Source organism: Rhinolophus sinicus, chromosome 17 (assembly GCF_057876585.1).
Source record: "Rhinolophus sinicus isolate RSI-liver-muscle chromosome 17, RSI-T2T, whole genome shotgun sequence".
Lineage (NCBI taxonomy): Eukaryota > Metazoa > Chordata > Mammalia > Chiroptera > Rhinolophidae > Rhinolophus > Rhinolophus sinicus.
The window spans coordinates 131,791,021-131,810,214 of record NC_142517.1 but is presented as its reverse complement, the minus strand read 5'-3'; the positions used below and the strand labels follow the sequence as shown (position 1 = coordinate 131,810,214).

The window sequence follows — 19,194 nt, the reverse complement described above, 5'->3', positions numbered from 1 at the left end:
TGATACAGTGTTTGGACGAGTGTTTGAGTATTTCAAAAAAAAGTAAAAATGGGCATGGAGCATCAGGGAGAAAGCAGCAATGGGCTCAAAGAAGATGAAGCAGAAGAAAAGATGAAGTATTTTTTTTTTTTTTTTTTTTTAATTTCTGTGTAAAACAAAAAGATGTGGTGGGGGAATGGATGCAGAAGCATACCACCTTGCTTGGCTCAACCAGAACAATATCTATGTAGATACAATAATATAAGCTCTGCTCACTGATTTAAATTTTTGATATAACTATTTTTGAAGAGAGGCGGTAAAAAAGGTAAGTGGTAGGGAGACGATACATAAATCCTCAGCTAACATAACAACATACAGTGTTAAATCGATAAAAAATATCCAATACTTGTAAATCAACAAACATCAATAATGAGCATATTACTTAGAAATATGGAGATGAACATCAGAATAAACAGTAAAGAGAGCTGAAACTGGCTGTCTCTGTGGAAACAAACTGGGAGGCAACAAGCAACTACAATATTTCATCATAACAACAAGAGTAATAAATGTCTAACTCGGTGTACCTATACCTTTTTATAGAGAAAGTGTTCAACATCTTTTCCAGAGATCAGAAACAGTGCTGGAACCAAGCAGTAAGGAAATATGGATGAAGTATTTTCATATTTTCTGATTTATAAATTTGACTTTGGTTTTCATTTATCTTATAGTCTCTCCTGAATATTTATTTCAAGTTCTAGAATAACAGGGATCATACTTCCTTTATCTTCAGTCTCTTCACTTCTCAAGCCTCCTAAATACACACACACACACACACACACACACACACACACACACGCCCCTCATTCTACCAGTATTTAATGTGCTGAGGAAATTTAATGCCACAGTTATGTTTTAGGTATGTGAAATATATCAGTGAATAAAATAAAAAAATTCCCTGGCCTCAGGAAGCCTACATTATAGTATTATTTAGAGGGGAATAAAACCACACAGAGTAATTTATTTTATGTATATTAAATAATATAGACTTTTTATGACTTATTGGAGGCATTATAAAATTAGTACTTAAGAACTCTTAAGAAAAAAATAATGAGAATTTTTAGCAGTGAATCCCATGCCATATATGCCTATCCTTTTTGATATCACAGAAATAACGCCACTGAGAGTTTATTATATACAGGCCTCTAAGATAAATTAACATCCATAGAAATAATTAAAATGATTTCAATTTAATACAATTCCCAGGAGAAATAGTTCATGGACTTCTAGCACATATTCAAAAAATTAGTTCTCTCCAAAGAACATTTTATTTTCTCTAAGATTCCTAAACTTAAAATATACATGTATTTAATATATAAATTTTTCCTCAAAGTACTTTCAACAATTAAAACATTACAATGTAAGCTATAATTAAATATTAACCTATGTCAGATCCTTTTTTCTTAATTTAATGTCGTTTTCACAGTCTCTTTTTTATTCTCCCAAAAAGATTAATTCCAACTTATCTACTTAGTTTTCAGAACACAGGTCATTATTCTCACCCTTTTTATTCACTGTGAAGAAGCTAATGAAATTAAAACTTTTTAAGAGTCTGTCATATAGAAATAAAGTTTCAGATCTAAAAAGTCAGTTAAATTACAACCATTTATTAATAAAGTCTATAGAGCTGTCAAACTGATCTCTTTTTGTGTCTAAAAAGTGTGCAAAAGATGTGTAACATAAAAGCAAGAATATTTCAAACATCAATTTATTATATAATGACAGAAATAATAACTAACATTTATTGAGCAGCCACTATACACTATTTCAATATATTATTTTACTAAATTTTCAAAACACTCCTGTGAAGTACATATTATCCTCATTTGCAGATGGATACATAGAGCTTAGAGAGGTTAAATATAATAACTTTCTCCTCTTTAGAGACAGGATTTGAATGTGGGTCTGGCTATATAGAAGGTTCTAGATCTTGCTGGTATACTCGTAGTATACTTTAGTATACCCTAGTATACTTCCAAGTATATCTCTTAGGATGACTTAAGGCTATTAAAAGAACCTCTCACAAAGAAATAAATATAGATTTGTTTTTCTTTCAGACCTTATAATTCATAGCAAAAATTGTTTTCTAGTCTTTTTTGTAATCTCATTTGCAAATGTAATTTGGAGTGATGAAAATGTTCTGGAACTAGATAGTGGTGATGTTCCCACCACACTATGAATGTACCATCAATGGACTGTATACTTTAAAATGGTTAGAATGGTAAAGATAATGTTATGTGTATTTTACCACAATAATTATTTAAATGTCATTTGGCCCAAAGGCAGTACATTAGAAACTGATCCTCTACTTACACAGAATCACAATTTCAAGGCCACCACTTCATTTCTAAGGCTACATATTTAAATTCTACATCTTTCCTAGTGACTTCCAAATTTATTTCTCTAGCAAAGACCTTTCTCCTGAATTCAGAATCACGTATCCAACTTCCTGGTCAACATCTCCGCATTAATTTTGAACAGGCTCAAAACATTAACAAGACCAATAACAAGTTCCTAATAGTCCCTCCAAACCAGCTTCTTCACAGTCATCTCATATGAAATGACAATTCCATTTTTCTAGTAGCTCAGAGCAAAGCCTCAGTATCACCTTCTGTCTCCCCTTCCCTCCCCATATATCAATGAATCATGATGGCTTTACCTTAAATCAGGGTTTCTCAATCTGGTCACTATTCACATTTGGGGGTCTGATAATTCTTTGTTGTGGGGAGCTGTCCTGTGCATAGGATGTTTAGCAGCATATCTGGCTTCTACTCACAGATTTCAATAGCACACGCCAGTACCGCCAAATGTCCTCTACAGGGCAAAATTACCCCATGTTGAAAACCACAGCCTTAAATATATCCAAAATATCAACCCCTGCTTACCACTTTCACTGTCATTACCTTAGTTCAAGCTATTATCATTCCTCTTTATTCTGCAGTAGCCTACTAACTGGTCTCCCAGCTTCCACCATTCTCAACTGACAGGCCACAATGATCCTATTAAAATCTCATTAACCATGAAGTATGATATTAGCTGAGGGTTTTTTGTGCCATACTTAATGGTGAAAAACTGAAAGCTTTTCCTCTAAAATCAGGAACAAGACAGGGAAATGCCCCGTCACCACTGTTATTCAACATACTCATAGTATTAGAAGTCCTAGCCAGAGCAATGAGGCAAGAGAAAGAAATAAAAGACATCCAAATTGGAATTGAAGAAGTTAAATTGTCATTTTTTGCATATGACATGATTCTTTATATAGGAAACCCTGAAGACTCTACACATGCACACATATAAAAAATACCGATTAGAAACAATAAACAAATACAGTAAAGTTGCCAGCTACAAAATCAACATACAAAAAACCATTGCATTTCTATATACTAACAATGAAATTTTTGTAAAATAAATGAAAAAAAAATTTCTTTTGCAATTGCAACAAAAAGCATAAAATACCTATGAATAAACTTAACGAAGGATCTGAGGGAACTATACACTAAAAACTATAAGACATTAGTAATAGAAATTGAAGAAGACACAAAGAAATGGAAAGACGTTCCATAAACTGGAAGAATCAACATAGTAAAAATGGCTATATTACCCAAAGCAATATACAGATTTAATGCAATCCCCATCAAAATCCCAATGGCACTTTTTCAAGAAATAAAACAAAAAAGTCCCATGATTTGTATGGGGTCACAAAAGACCCCTAGTAGCCAAAGCCATCCTAAGAAAAAAGAACAAGTCTGGAGGTATCACACTCCCTGACTTCATTTTGTATTACAAAGTGACAATAATCAAAACAGCATGGTATTAGCAGAAAAACAGACACATAGACCAATGGAATAGAATTGAAAACCCAGAAATAAACCCACATATATGCAGGCAGATAATTTTTGACAAAGGAGCCATAAACATACATGAGAGAAAAGACAGCCTCTTTGATAAATGGTGCTGGGATAATTGGAAAGCCATGTGCAAAAGAATGAAACTAGACTGCTATATGTCACCATATACCACAATTAACTCAAAATGGATCAAAGACCTAAACATAAGATCTGAAACAATAAACTGTATTGAAGAAAACATAGGTACTAAACTTATGGACCTTGGGTTCAGAGAGGATTTTATGAATTTGACTTGAAAGGGAAGGGAAGTAAGAGCTAAAATAAATGAATGGGACAATATTTCAAACTAAAAAGCTTCTGCACAGAAAAAGAAACCATGAACAAGACAAAGAAGAAACCAACCAAATGGGAGAAGATAAAGGTCTACTATCCAAAATAAATAAGGAACTAATAAAACTCAACAACAACAAAGAACAAAGAATCCAATTAAAAAATGGACAGAGGATCTGAAAAGACACTTCTCTCTAGAAGACATAAAAACATCCAACAGATGTATGAAAAAATACCGAACTTCACTAGCTATCAGGGAAATGCAAATCAAAACCACCATGAGATATCACCTCAAACCAGTTAGAATGGCTGTCATCAACAAGACAAATAATACCAACTGTTGGAGAGGCTGTGGAGAAAAGGGAACCCTCACACTCTGCTGGTGGGTATGTAAATTTGTACGGGCACTATGAAAAACAGTATGGAGTTTCCTCAAACAATTAAGAATAGAATTACCATATGACCCAGCAATTCCTAGCCTGGGGATATACCCCCAAAAAAACTGAAAATATTTATTCATAAAATATGTACCCTGATGTTCATTGCAGCATTATTCATGGTGGCCAAGACATGGAAACAACCAAAGTATCCTTCGATAGATAACTGAATAAAGAAGATGTGGTACATATACAAAATGGAATATTACTTGGCCATAAGAAAGACGAAATACTGCCATTTACAGCAACATTGATGAATTTTGAGATTATCATGCTAAGCAAATAAGTCAAACAGGAAAAGTCAAGAACTGTTTGACTTACTCATATGTCGGATATAAAACTCAAAGGAACAAGACAAGGAAACAAAAACTCATAGACACAAACAATGGTTTAATGGTTACCAGAGGGTAAAGGAGGAGGTGAGGTAATAGAAGAGGGAAAAGGGGTGTCAAATATATGGTGATGTATTATGGAAATGTACACTTGAAACCTATATAATTTTACCAACCAATGTCACCCCAATAAATGTAATAAATAAATACATTAAAAGAAAGGTCAAATCATGTGACCACTTTTTCAAAACTTTCCAAATTCTATCTCCCTAGAGTAAAAGCCAAAATTGTGTTTTGATCCCTGAACTCATACCTAATTTGGACCCCATACTCCTCTGACCAGATTTCCAATTACTGTCCACGTTCACTCTGTGCCAACATGCTGACATCCTCTCTGGTCCTCAAACATGACACACATTCTCCTGTCTCAGGGCCTTTTGCCATTGTTCCTTCCATCTCAAATATTTTTCACCCCAATATCCACGTAGCTGGCTTTCTCACTTCCTTCAAGTCTCTACTCAAATTCACTTCCACTATAGTTAATCACCCTATAGCCCACCTACTTAAAATTTCCATCTCTCACCTATCACTGCATATCCCTCCTCCTTGCCTTATCTTTCCTTCTAAGCACTTATCACCATCTAACATACTCTCTATTTAGCCTCTTGATTATGTTTATTACCCTGTTCATGAAGCCCAAAGATTTATCTGTTTATTCTCAATTTGTCACACGTGCTTGTAATAGTATCTGGCACATAGTAAGGACTCGACAAGTATTAGTGGAATGAAGCAACATTTTACAACCAATACTGACAACTTTTTTAAGAGACCACTAGTTACTGTGACTTCAGAAACCATGATTTGTTTTTCTCTATGCAGACATGAATAGTTATATTTACCCAAAACAACAAGCAACATCATTCCTTATCTGATAGTCTTGCTGACATGATCCTTCTTTCTTGGCAGGCATGACAGATTGCCTGACACTAAATATAGATCAGAGGATCTCATCACAGTGATGATTGGCACTCAACAGCCTTGCCAGATCAATGATCCTATGGCCTACAGCTCTCCAGTCTCTCCCCTCAGGATAGAAATCCTTAGCAGATTATATCATTCCCTTAGTATTCATCAATCCATTGTTTATCCAAAACCAGGACCCACTTAGAAATGCCTCTAATTTGGACAAGGTTGACTAACATCTAATCTATAGACTCCAGGGGGGAAAAACAATAGACATCAGCAAAGGGCTTAAGTGGTTGACACTACAATCGAAACCCAGAGAATTGTTTCTAGGTTTTTAAAACAAAGTACATTTCTCTGGGTCTCCATGGAAATCTGTTCAAATTCCAGATTACATTGGACCTGATTTGCTGGATATTATAACATACTCCAAAAAAATGTAGCTAATTCAACTGCAGTACAGTTTTACTGTTGTTGTTTAATCCAAATGAAATAGAGTAAACTCTTGCATAAGCAGATAACAGATTCCAAGATATTGAGTTTGTTTCTGAAGGTGATGACCCAGAATTGCTCTAGGACATGACTCCTCAAATTGATTTTCACCTTTAAAATAACGTTGCATTCATGTCAGTATTATATATAATACCAAAACCTCTGAAATGCCAAGCAATAGGGAAAGAAAAGATAAACCAATACGGCACTGGTTAAATCAATTATTAAATAAAAATACAAAAGAATACTATGAAACCATTAAAAGATAAAATTGATCAACGTGCACTAATATGTAATATTCAGTAAGATACCATTATATGACAAAAAGCAAACTGCAAAAAACAACACAGAGCATGACTCTGTATGAAGTGGTGTGTGAATATATGCACATATATGTATTATGAATTTGAATATTTTCAGATCCACATTCTCCGCCATTCTCCGCCTCCCTGCCCAGGAAGCTGGTCCGTATGGACACAGCAATGGGCTCCCTTGTCTTGTGGCTGCTGGTTGGATTCAGCCAATGGGAGCCCTGGTAGGAGGTGCGAGAACAAGGGTTGTTCATTCCCCTGGGCCCCTTCCTACTTGGACTACAGCTTGGTTATGTCCCTCTAAAGGCCACAACATCTGTCAGCCATCCTCTCCATGAAGTTCTCTCTCCATGAAGTTCTCTCTCCAAATTCCAGAAACAACTTTCTTTCTTTGCCCCTGCAGGCCCAGAAGTCATAAAGACTAATACTAGCTCAGGGGTACTCCCCAATTCCTTGTAGCTATTCTTAAACCCTGCTCACACTTTCCCACTGTTGTAAATAACCTTTTATTCAACTCTTTTCAATTATCCACTATGCATATACCATTTATTTTTGGCAGAACCCCAATTAACGCTAATAATAATGTGTGTATTTTATGTGATTTACATACACAAACATGCATAGAGATGTGCTTACATGAGCAAGGAATATTTTTGAAGGCAACATAAGAGTGGAGAATGAAATACACAGCCCAGACTTTTGCTTTTAATTTTGTATATTTCAAATATTTTCTACTTTTAAAATATCTGGTCAACTACAAGTAATGAATTTGTAATTTAGAAGTAAAACCACATGAGAAATATGTACATATTATTACATTTTTCTACAACATATTAAGAGGAAAAGAAGCAATGAATACCAGGGAAAATTTGAGTGATATTCATATTGTGTGATATTCAGTTTGAGTGATATTCATTGTGTGACATAGATATTCATTTTGAATGATGCAATGTGCCTGATAGGAAGGACTCTTACTCTGAAACTTAAGGTTAACAGTTATCTAAGTATTTATCCACTGTAGAGTGGGTCTCTGTACCATCTTTTTCCATTGACCTACTTTTAGAAAATCAGACTTATTTTTAAAATTTGCTTCAAAATAAGTCCATTTTCTTAACACATCTCATTCGTGTTTCAGATTTGCTACTTTCCATTTTAATTGCACTTTTTTTGAGAACGTTAGACAGGAGTGCAGTCATATAAATGTGCTTATTTAGACTTAGTCTTTTGCGATTAAAACAAAATGGCCCCATTCACAGAAATGCAATATTGACTTTTAGAACTATTTCCAAATCTTCCTAACACTACCATGAGTTAAAAAGTGCAAATCACTAATGTGGTATTAGGGCCCACAATTAAATTAATTTATAGGGACTTTAATGTAATTAAATTTCCTCCAAACTGTATCTCTAATGGTACTGGGTTTTTTACTTAATATACTTTAAAGCATAATTTACTTTCATTTTTGCAAAGTCATTTAAATATTATAAATATCTCTTATACATATTTTCATGGTGGCACAATACATTTGCAGTCTATTTAATTCACAGATGATGAGACTAAAATGAAAACTCTTTGAGGACCATACATCTTCTACAACATCACATTTTCCAGTTCCAAGATATTAAGCATATAAGTTATCTGTATTTGCAAGAATGGACTCTTGAAACAGTAATAAATATGTTAAATGATCTGATTGTGAAACGTTAAGAAAATTAAAATCTAGAGCAATGAAAAACATCAGTGATACAAACAGCCAAGATAACTGGGGTTTATAATTTAAGTTAATAAATTATTAGCCTTTAAAATTAAATTGAACAGCTCTTTTCCACAGCCAAATTAAGGAAGTATTTAGAGAAGGACATAAGTTATATGCAAGCCTCCAAACCTCAATTCAACTTATTCATATAGTTATGTACAGGGTAGCTAAGGATTTCAAAACACATTAAGATGACTTTATAACCATAATTAATGAGCAAAGTTGTTAGGATAATTTTTCATGCTCCCAAACCTAGATATTCAGGTTCTGTACTAGAAAGCATTCAATAGTAAATAGCTAACTAGCTTGTACTCTAAAAGAAAGACACATATAGAACTGGTCCGATGCATTTGTAGCTGAGGATTATCAGCTAAATTCAGATGTCATTTTTGCTACAAGTGTGCTGCACAGTGGTGATATATTTGACAAAGGAGAAGCAGATGTAACTATGGAGATCATAACTTTAATTGACAACAATGTGAAAATTCAGAAGGATAACAAGCATCACGGATGGAGGTGACAATTATGCAGGAATAAAAATCAAATGTAAGCTTTATTATCATGAAGAAGAGTCTATTTTTCCTCTCAGGATATTCCTCACTACTCCACAAAAAAGAACAAGGATGGAAAGAATTTTCTTGTCATTAATGAAAATGGGACAAAGGAACAGCCAGGGCATTCCTACCTGGTTTCCAGATGAACTGATTATCCTTTTTGCCTTCCACATGAGCTGCATGGGACAGCAAGAGAGAAAGGAATAGAAATAACTTCCTCATGTTCCTCCATACCCAGCAAGTAACAGCCAGATTACCCCTTGGAAACATTCTTCAGATTTTCAGCCTCTTGACTTGACTATTCCTAAAAGAAAAAAGAAAGTCAGATAAAATTTTTCTGTACAGAAATTATGAAACCTTACCTTGACTGCTAGAACATTTATCATGAGTGCATTACAAATTTTCCATTACCATAAAGAAAGTATGTATATGAAGATTTTCAGATCAGCAGTTAATTAGCCATGTTTTCAATTCTTACTCATTGAAGGCATTATCAGTTCTAGAAACGCCCCAGTCCCTCACTCAGTTTACTTTGATTTTTAAAAGCAGGGTTGGCAGATACCTGGCATGTTCCCACCTTCTAGTCAACCAAACTCCTTGAGGAGCTCATGATTTGGGGAGTAAGATACACATACACAACAAAGTCCAAAATCTGGCAAGTACTGCTCTAACAGTACTATTAAGAAAGTGAGATGGAAAGATTGAGGAGGAGGCCATGAATTCTGTAATGAGAAAGAGAAGTCTGATACAATATTTGAGAAGACGTTTAGGGAAACATAAGGGCTTCAAGGAGCCAGGAAGCACATTTCAGAGAACTAGGTGCTGGAATGAATTCTGTGTTTGGGGACTGCTAGTGGTCCAGTGGATGCTGTGAAAGACACAAAAGTGGAGGGAGGAAGGGACGGAGATAAGACTTAGAACATAGGCTGGGGAGCAAATTGTAAAGAGCCTTGAATGCTATGTGAGGGATTAGGGCTTCATTCTGTAAATAGCAATAAGAATTATAGGAGAGCAAATGACTTTTAAATAACTGACATCAGGGTGCCTAATGGATGACTGGTGGGTGTTACCAGAGAAATTGAGGCCAGTTAGGAATCTAGTGAACTAGTCCATGTAGGTATTGATGAATCAAGAGATATTTGAAAGGTGTGCTGAGGCTGAATTAAAAGGATTTGGATGGGATGTAAGAGAGAGAGAAGATAAAAAAAGACAGCAAGACAGCAAACTTAGATGACTGGACCCATGGGATCCTTTTACCAAAGAAAGAGGAAGAGGGGCACATTTTAAAAGGAAGCCAACAATAATTCCCTTCAGATAATATTAAGTCTGATGTGCCTACAGCATATCCAGGTAGAGGTTTCCAAAAGATAAAAAGGAAATTCTACCTGGAGTTAAGGAGACCTGAACTAAATTGCCACAATAGATGTGTTAGCAAACTATATCAAGACACATAGGTAGAAAGGGATAAAATGAATGAACCATAAAAGGATATCAAGGGTAGAAGTTATTACCTCTAAGTATCTGACTGTGTGCTTCCTAGTGACCAAAGAAAAGAAATAGCTCCTATAGCCTTTAAGTACGTAGGAATAAATTACATATTCTGCTTTTTTTTTACTATTGTTTTTGAAGAAGCTATGGGGCTGCTCAAAAGCACTGATGGAATTTACCCCGAGAGTCCTCATAAATACAGATGATGTTCAGCAATAAAAGAGACAAGGGCAAGGTGTATATGGTGGCGTCTCGGGGCGCTCCTAGAACATTCCACAGTCACAGTGACAAAGTACAAATCAGTAAAACTGATTCTACAAGGAGCCAAGCAATGAAGTTCAAGTATACAGCTCTCAGAGGGCCTGCCTTGATGCAGGGATGAAGAAACTACTTGGAGAAGCAACCAAAAGCTTTTCTTCAAACTTCTGTATTGCATACCAATATCAAGAAGCATAAAAGAGCAGGGCTCCAGCTGACATAAAATAGGGCTCTCTTGCTCGACTCTGTGTCCCCAAGGGATGGGTTGGAATATTTCATGGAAACTTTGGGACCTTACTGGACACAATTCAAAAACCTCTGGCCTAGAGAACTGAACTGGCCACATTTCCTTGCGGTAGGCATCCAAGAGTATGATTTACCACAACTATGCTTTTGCTAAAGGTTGGCCACTAAGGATATTAATTTTCTTTTATTCTAAGGCTATTGCTAGCTCATATGGTATTTCTGTGTGTATCAGAAAAAGATAACCCCTCCTCAAGTAAAAATGTTTTTAAGTTAGTATACCCTGAATTTTTCCAGCCATGAGACCTTTCCCAGACCCCACTGACAGCATCCCAGCCTGTGGGCACACACGGGGCCGCTGTGTCCCCTTTGCTCACATGAAGAAACATACACATTAGCATCAGAAAGCATACTCTGTGCCCTCCCTCCTACTTCGCAGGTGAGGCAACAGTGCCACATTCAGAGATGGAGCTATGGGGGAGCTTGAGAAGCACCTCAGGAGACCTCCAGGAGTGGTTGGGAATAGAGCACAGCCACGACATATGTCTTTACCTGTGGGTGCCCACTCTGCTGCAGGTACAAGGCCAAGGAGCCGTGGTGGGTTTGTCTAGGAAGGGGCTCTCCCTTCCAGCTCGAAGCCCTGGAATCTCAGCTCCCACCACAAGCTCCCATGTAAGTTAGCATCTGTCTACCATGTGATTTGTGCCCCCTTATGCAAGACATCTTTGCATACACACACACACATACACACTCACACACACACACACACACACACACTAGAAGGGGGATGTTTCTAATGTCAAATCTACATGCTGTAAGAAGCAACACAACAACGAATGCTTTGGACGTCTTACCATGATATTTTAAAGTCTGTCTAAGTCTTTTGTCTCAATGGATAGTCATCTCACTTGTGCTGAAAGATGGACTGAAGATAAACCATTAATTTCCTTAGAAACCAACAAAGAATTCTCACTCTCTCTCTCAAACACACACGATTAATTTTTTACAAATAGATTTGATACAAAGACTTTAGTCCAGACATTTTTCAGAAGACACCATTGCCATTAATTCCATTGAGGCAGCTAAAAAAAATCTAAATCTATCACCCCCATAAAACTATTGTTTTATGTAACTTCCTAGTGAACACTACAAAGCAAAGTAGTTGAAAAATATACCCTTGGGAAAGCAAATGAACTGGCCTTCTGCATAATGATGGATTTAATTCACTGCAACGCTAGAGAACTTTGGATACAAATGATGATTTGCGTTTGATCCTAAGTTATTATTATTATTAATAAAGTAATAACCTAGCAGGACTAGCTCACTATTGAGGCCACTGCTATGACAGGAAATCATCAGGGTATAGGTGATGACTCTGTCCATTCTCATTAGTGGGAGACATATATCTATCATATCTAAAAACATATTTGAATCATCAAAATGTAAACTGAAGGGAAGGAGAGCCAAAAGCATATTTGCTACACTCTAAATGGCTACAGGTGGGAAGCCAAAAAGAGTTTTAAAAGAATTAGGAGTTTCAGTGAGACCACATGTGAGTTGGAATGATTAGCCAAGAATTTATATATAAATATTTCGGATTTTGAATTTTGCCATCAATCGTTGGATTTTAACTGCAAAATAATAATAATAACAACACATATTAAAATTACCTGAACAGTCTGCTGTAAGCACTGTTCTCCTCTGAGGCTTCCCCACTGGTCGAGAGCCCTGTACTGGCTCAGCAAATGGACCCAATGTCTTTAAGGTTCCTTTTGTATTCACTTAAGCCACGACCCACCACTGGGTGGGAGATGCCTGGGCAGCATGGATGGGGAGCCTCCTAGATGTCTGCCATCACCGTATCTCCTGGCTGTCACTGTCTAACAAGAATAGTGCCAGTAGAAACCCAAGACTGATTTCATTTTCCTCACAGGATTAACAAAATGTTTTAATTCATGGGCATTACAGGCTTTGACACCCACTACAGGAACAAAGTGTACAGCTTCTACAATGAAAGTCTCTCAATCCTTTTCCTGTATCTCAATGACTGTCAATATAATTTCATCTAGAAATAATGTTAAAATTCTTCACTTCAAGCTCTCCCTTTTTTTAAATTTTATTTTGACCAGAAAAATAATCCAAAATACAGATCTTAAAGAATGAACAAAAACATCTCCATTGCGACAACAACGCTACTCCTAAAACACCCACATATTTTTAGGATCTGTGTTACCCCTAACCCTGTACCTCATTACCTCCCTTTTCCCAAGAAACTTGAGGACAGGATGGGAAACCAGATTTGATGAAGCTTCCACCATTTGTCCTGCTGCATGGTTTATACACATAAGTAAAATGAGTCTATCTGCTGACTCGATGGAAAGTGCAGAGTGGAATTTGAACACAGGTTTGTCTCTACTAAACGATATCGCCTCTTTCCTCCAAATGCTGGAAACTGACTAAATTATTCCTTGGAAGACAATGAGAGTCATTCTTATATGCATTACTTGAAAAGCCACAAAAGAGTTAACAACAAACAAAATGAGAGGAAACAAGAAACAATTAGATCCCACTCCTTTGTATAACACAAATGTAAAAATGCTGTAACTATTATATATATATATATATATATCGGAGAATATATGCTACCTATAATGGCATGAATAATTTATATCATGAAGGTCATTGAGTTTCCCAATCAACTTATTTACTCTCTATCTTAGCCTCCAAAATGTATTTGCAAGGTTAGCTCTAAACTAATGAATACTAAAAGAAATAAAAAAAACAGTGTCTCCATTAAGCCTCAGTTTCTAATCATTCGAAGGCCCTTCAAACTATGAAAAATGTGTCTTAAACTTCATGTGCATTTCATTTTCCCTTAAACATATTCTTATCATTGAAGTCCCTGAATATTTTAAAAGCACAAAACTTTAAAAAATAAAATAAAATAAAAACTATTCCAATTTTCTTTCAGCCTGAAAGAACAGCAATAAGTGGGAGAAAAGGAAACTTGACCATCCGTATCCCCATAGTGCCATCTCATGGCAAATGTGCAGAGAAGACGGCTCAACAATGATAACCATGTAACGGGCTGGAGGTGAGGATACCCACTGTCAAGACCAACTCAACTGACCTGGCTGGCGACTCCAATTACAAGTGATCGTTCACTAAATGCTGCTGGAGAAAGCACAGAGGCATCTGCTTTTTCTCAGCTATCTGCCTAATTTCTGATTGCAAGGTTGTACATTCCATTTCATTTTTCATAATCCATCAATATATAAAATATTGACCCAAGTACTCCATTGAACTCTCACCAAAGCCCTATGAAGTAGTTATTCATATTTCCCCCCATTTTAGAGATGAGGAAACTGAGGCACGGAAAGTTAAAGGACAAGCCCAAGGTCACAGAGGTAGTGAGTTTGCAATTGATCTCAAAGGTCTTCCTCTGAAATGAGAGAAACTAATATTGTAACCCAATATCGATGCAAGCAGTTTTCAAAACCCCGAGTATATAGATCCTTTATAACCCCATGGAGGATCTTTCAGAGAAGCTTCTACGAGGCCATTTACATATCATTTCTCTTAATCTTTTATTCCAAGGTCACCTCTGCCAGAAAACATCAAAGCTAGATTAGAAAACAGGCCTGACACCACAGCCCTGATCTGTTTATTGCATCACAAGCGGTGACTCTGGTCTTGGAGTCAAAATGATGAGGACGCCACCCCATAACCCTTAGTGGGTGAGGATAGAATAAAATTATAAATGGAAAGTACTTAGATGAGCGCCAGCCAGAAGAAGAGCGCTCACTAAAGGGTTACCATTGTTACAAATGTCATTATTCTCTCAAAATTCAGAAAAAAGCTTACTCCAGCAACATTTAAGGAAGAGTTTGAGTGCAATCTTCTTCCGCAGCAGAGGAATGAGAGATGATTTTTTCAAATGCTTGATCTTGCAACTTTACACCTTATTTCTGAAAGCACTCTGTACCAAGAGCCCCATTAAAAATTCGCACTGACCCCGGGAAGAAAAAAGCTGATATTATTATCTCCATTTTATGAGAGAGTTACCACTGGCCTCGCAATGACATGATGTTTAATAACTTCCTCAAGACTTTTAACCACCAGCCTCTTCTTCCCTGCACCTCACTCGGCAGAATCCTCAATTATGCCAATATACGGATGGGGTACCTGCAAACATACCACAAAAGTATGCAATCTTGTGGCTTTAGGCTACTATATTAACAATTGCAACACATTTGCATCACATAATGAGACCACAGGAAAATTTGCACAAAATCTACACAAATATTTGACCTATCTTTGAACAAACTTTTGCCACAGGACTTAATACCTACAAAGAGGGCTTGAGATGTGTTTGCCAGAACCTTCAAAACTACATCTTGGTAGCTGTCACAGATATATCCCTTGGCACATATCACTATATCTTCCTTTTCTTCTAGAATGACAACTTTTTCTGAATGTCTACCTGCCCTGTTTAAATATCTAAATGTATATTTCATACATTTATAACATTTCCATATTTATTTGCAGGTAGAGTGGCCACAGGGCAGTTTTGGCCAACAATTTGCTGAGTTCAAGAGTATCAAGTGGATGGGGAAGAGGGAATGACTTCCCTTCTTTAATAAAGATATAAAACCCCAAAGAAGAAAGTGTCAAAGTGCGGTTCTTTGCCATTGACTCCGTCCCCATTATCCCTGCCTGGAACACAGACATCATGGCTGGAGGTCCAGGAGCCATCTTGAGATCCTGGGGCTAAATGCCACACACTAGGAATGATGGAGTAGGGATGCAGGACAAACCTGAAATGCAAATGCCTTCATGGAGCTTCAGCAACTGTCCTCGATTGTCAACCTCTAGACTTTTTGCTTTGTGAGAAAAATTAATCCTTCTGTTTTAAGCCATTTTTGTGTGTGTGTTTCATATTACAGAGCTGAAAGCAATTCTGACTCCTACAGTACCCATGTCCCTAAATGCAGTGGCCTATTTATGGACGTACCTATTTGTATGAGTGAGCCTCTATGACTTTGGCAGAATGAAACACAACTTCTCACATGAGGCAAGCAACACATTGAAACTCGCTGTAAACCTGGCAGTAGATGTCCCTATTTCTAAGCAAGCGAGGTGGGTTTACTCTCTACATTGACTTCTTCAGGTAAATATATGCAGTATGAAAAGAAAAGTAACATGTATCTGTTGCCATTTTTTGTAAGTGTCACTGCAGGGAAGAAAGGGCCCTTCATGTATGAGAAACTATAAATAAAGGAGAAAGGTAGTGACTACTCTGGTAAGCTGTCTCAGATTCCCCAATGAAAACATCCATTCATATATACCTAGTCTAGAATAAGAACATATTTATGTAGCTATCTTCTATGCAGTTGTCAAGCCCTCCCTGAAGATATGGACCGTTCTTGTAATTTTAGAATGACATGCCATCACCTCGTGAAAAATCATCTCATTACCTCATGAAATCATGTCCTCATGACCCCCTAGCATTCCTGGTTGTTGCTCAAATCTTCCACTTCCTCTTTCTTAATCCTTTTTCTCACTTGGGACAGGGGCACCAAATTTCCCTCACTGTCTTACTTCTCACTGGCCACTTCTTCTCAGCCTCCTTTTCTAGAATTTCCCCTCATTCTGATCTCTAAATTGATGTATCGCTGACTGTCCTCAGACTCCTTTTCGTCTTTAGATTTGCTCACTTGCCCAGTGATTTTTAGTCCCCGCAGCTTTAAATGTCATGCTTCATGATTCCCATTTCTCCATGTCCACTCCCATATCTCCAGTCCTGGACTGTTACCTGAACTTGTACAGCCACCTTATCCCTGAACATCTCCACATGGATGTCTGGTAGGTAACTCACATGTAGCATACATAACAGAGCTCATGGTTCCCCTACGTAGTCTGCAGCCCCATTCTCCCCTCAGTGTCCCTGTCTCAATAATGGTACCACACTTCATCAGGAGTCATCCTGAAATCCTCTCTCACATCTGAAAACTAATTCATTAGCAAATCTAACGGGCAAGACCTTCACAATCTATTCAGTACTAGGCCATTTCCCATCTTTTTTTGCCACTACCTTCCTAGTGCAACCCACCATTATTTCTCACCTAAGCGACTGCTTCAGCCTCCTAACTGGTTCTCCCTCTTTCACTCTTCGTTGCTTTCTATGCACTTTTCACAGAAAATCCAGAATAATCTTTAGGAAAGAAAAATACACTTCCTTCCTTAAAATCCTCTCATCACTTCCCATCACAGAATAAAATCTAAGGGCTTTGCTGGTTGGACTTTCCCTTCCTCTCCATCTTACTACTCTCCATTCACTCTTCTATCCCAGATATCCTGTCCTCTTTCTTGTGCTTCAAGGCTACACCTTCTCAAGGTCCTTGCATTATTATTGTCTCGGTATCCACAAGGCTTGCTTCCTCAGTTAACTCTTCTCAAAGGCTTCCCCAGACCATGGCCTGTTCATCAGAGTTGCAATCAACCTATCTTCTTGACGTTTGTTTCTTGTTTGGGTGTAACACTTAGAAAAGATCAATACCTGACAATCTAATATATATTGGTTTATTCGTTTGTTTTCACCTCCTCAAGTATTATCTACATACTTTATCTAGTTCATTTGTTACATGCCCAGTGCCTAGTATATTGCCTGGCAAAAAGTGATATTCAATAGAGATTCACTAAATGAATAAATGGATTCTTGAGTCTACGTTTGTAAATTTTTTTCTAGTTAAGTTTTCTTTATCTTGGACCATGAATTTGATGAAGATTCTTTAGCATACAATGGAAGACAGATGGCTAGAAAAGCCCAATTACCTGAAAAAACTAGACTACTTTGAAATACATTAAAAATCATTTCTAAGATCTCAACATTTGGAACATATGTAATATATTCAAACATACAGGTAGTGGGGTGGATACTATCTGCTGATATCTACTATCTGCTTAAGATAGAACTAGTGTTGACTCCGATTTTTTTCAAAAAATCTTATGTCCATGCTTTTTAGATAATAAATTATTTACTTTTTTAAAGCACAAAATGGCTTCCAAACATAAAGTTTTATGCCTCTTATGGGACAGAAATATAATTGTGAAATCAAGGAAAACAGAATTTATGTGAAAGGAATGGATTCTAAAATGTACAATTTCTTCCTTCTCATCTGAGGACCTTCCTCGCATTATTATGACAACACTATCACCACTGAATGCAGATCTGCTTCAGGAAAAGATGTCGCCAGGATCCTAATCCTTGCATTTAAAGAAAAAGAAAATCAATTGATTAAAATGTATATTTGTCATTTTAACTTTAATGGCTACTATAATTTATTCAATGTACAGACAAATCGAAAGTATTTGAATTGAGAGCAGCGATGGGTTCTCTCTTAAATAACATTTAAGTCAGTTTTTGCACAGGCCAATGGCAAACTTTACAATGTTACGAGTGTCTTTTGGTTTGAGTTTCTGAATTCTCTCTTCTGTGCTCAGTAAAGTTAATTTAGTAGTTGTGAAAACCTGAAAATCATTTCAGTGATGGTAAAACACTGAAAAATTTCTCCAACTGTATAAACAAATTACAAACATCCCACTCTATCACCCCCAAAAGACGAGAAGAATAGAAAAATTTGATGTTGTCTACACTTTTTAAATCCTCAATTGGAGGACTCCTTTTTATAAAGTAGGAACAAAATGAAAGTTAAATAGTTTAATGGAAATGATATGAAAAAACATAAGATAGTCACTACACTAAAGAAAAAATAAAATGTGTATAATCTGTTTGGAAGATCTTAGGTTAATTATAAAAAGAAAAATGCATTCAATTCTGAAGCACTGCATTCTAGAAAGAGTAATAAAGTTAGTACAATCCCTTCTGTAGATATTTTAAGAAATGAAATACACACCTAGTGGTATTAGTCTATAGTCCATTCGCTTAAAGATGCAGGGAAGAATTTGATAATCTCTTTTAACCAAATTTTATAAACATATATTTATTTATATGTTTTATACATACATACTCACACACACACATATATATACGCACACAAACATATATATATATGAATGTAGAGAGTAATGTTTTGTGGGCTTATATACATAACAGTTACTATAAAGAGCTTTATAAGTATTCAGT

At 36.4% G+C, this 19,194-nt stretch overlaps 1 protein-coding gene across 3 annotated transcripts in view; it reads right to left on the bottom strand.

Annotated features, from left to right (window-relative positions):
- Positions 1 to 19,194, bottom strand: part of THSD7B (thrombospondin type 1 domain containing 7B) — an 800,685-nt gene that overhangs the window by 679,309 nt on the left and 102,182 nt on the right. For all 3 annotated transcript variants that reach the window (XM_074335740.2, XM_019752567.3, XM_088793974.1), the window contains exon 2: positions 9,191 to 9,363. In XM_074335740.2, the coding sequence (XP_074191841.2) occupies positions 9,191 to 9,329 (139 nt within the window). In that variant the 5' untranslated portion in view covers positions 9,330 to 9,363. The remainder of the gene's footprint in view (positions 1 to 9,190; positions 9,364 to 19,194) is intronic.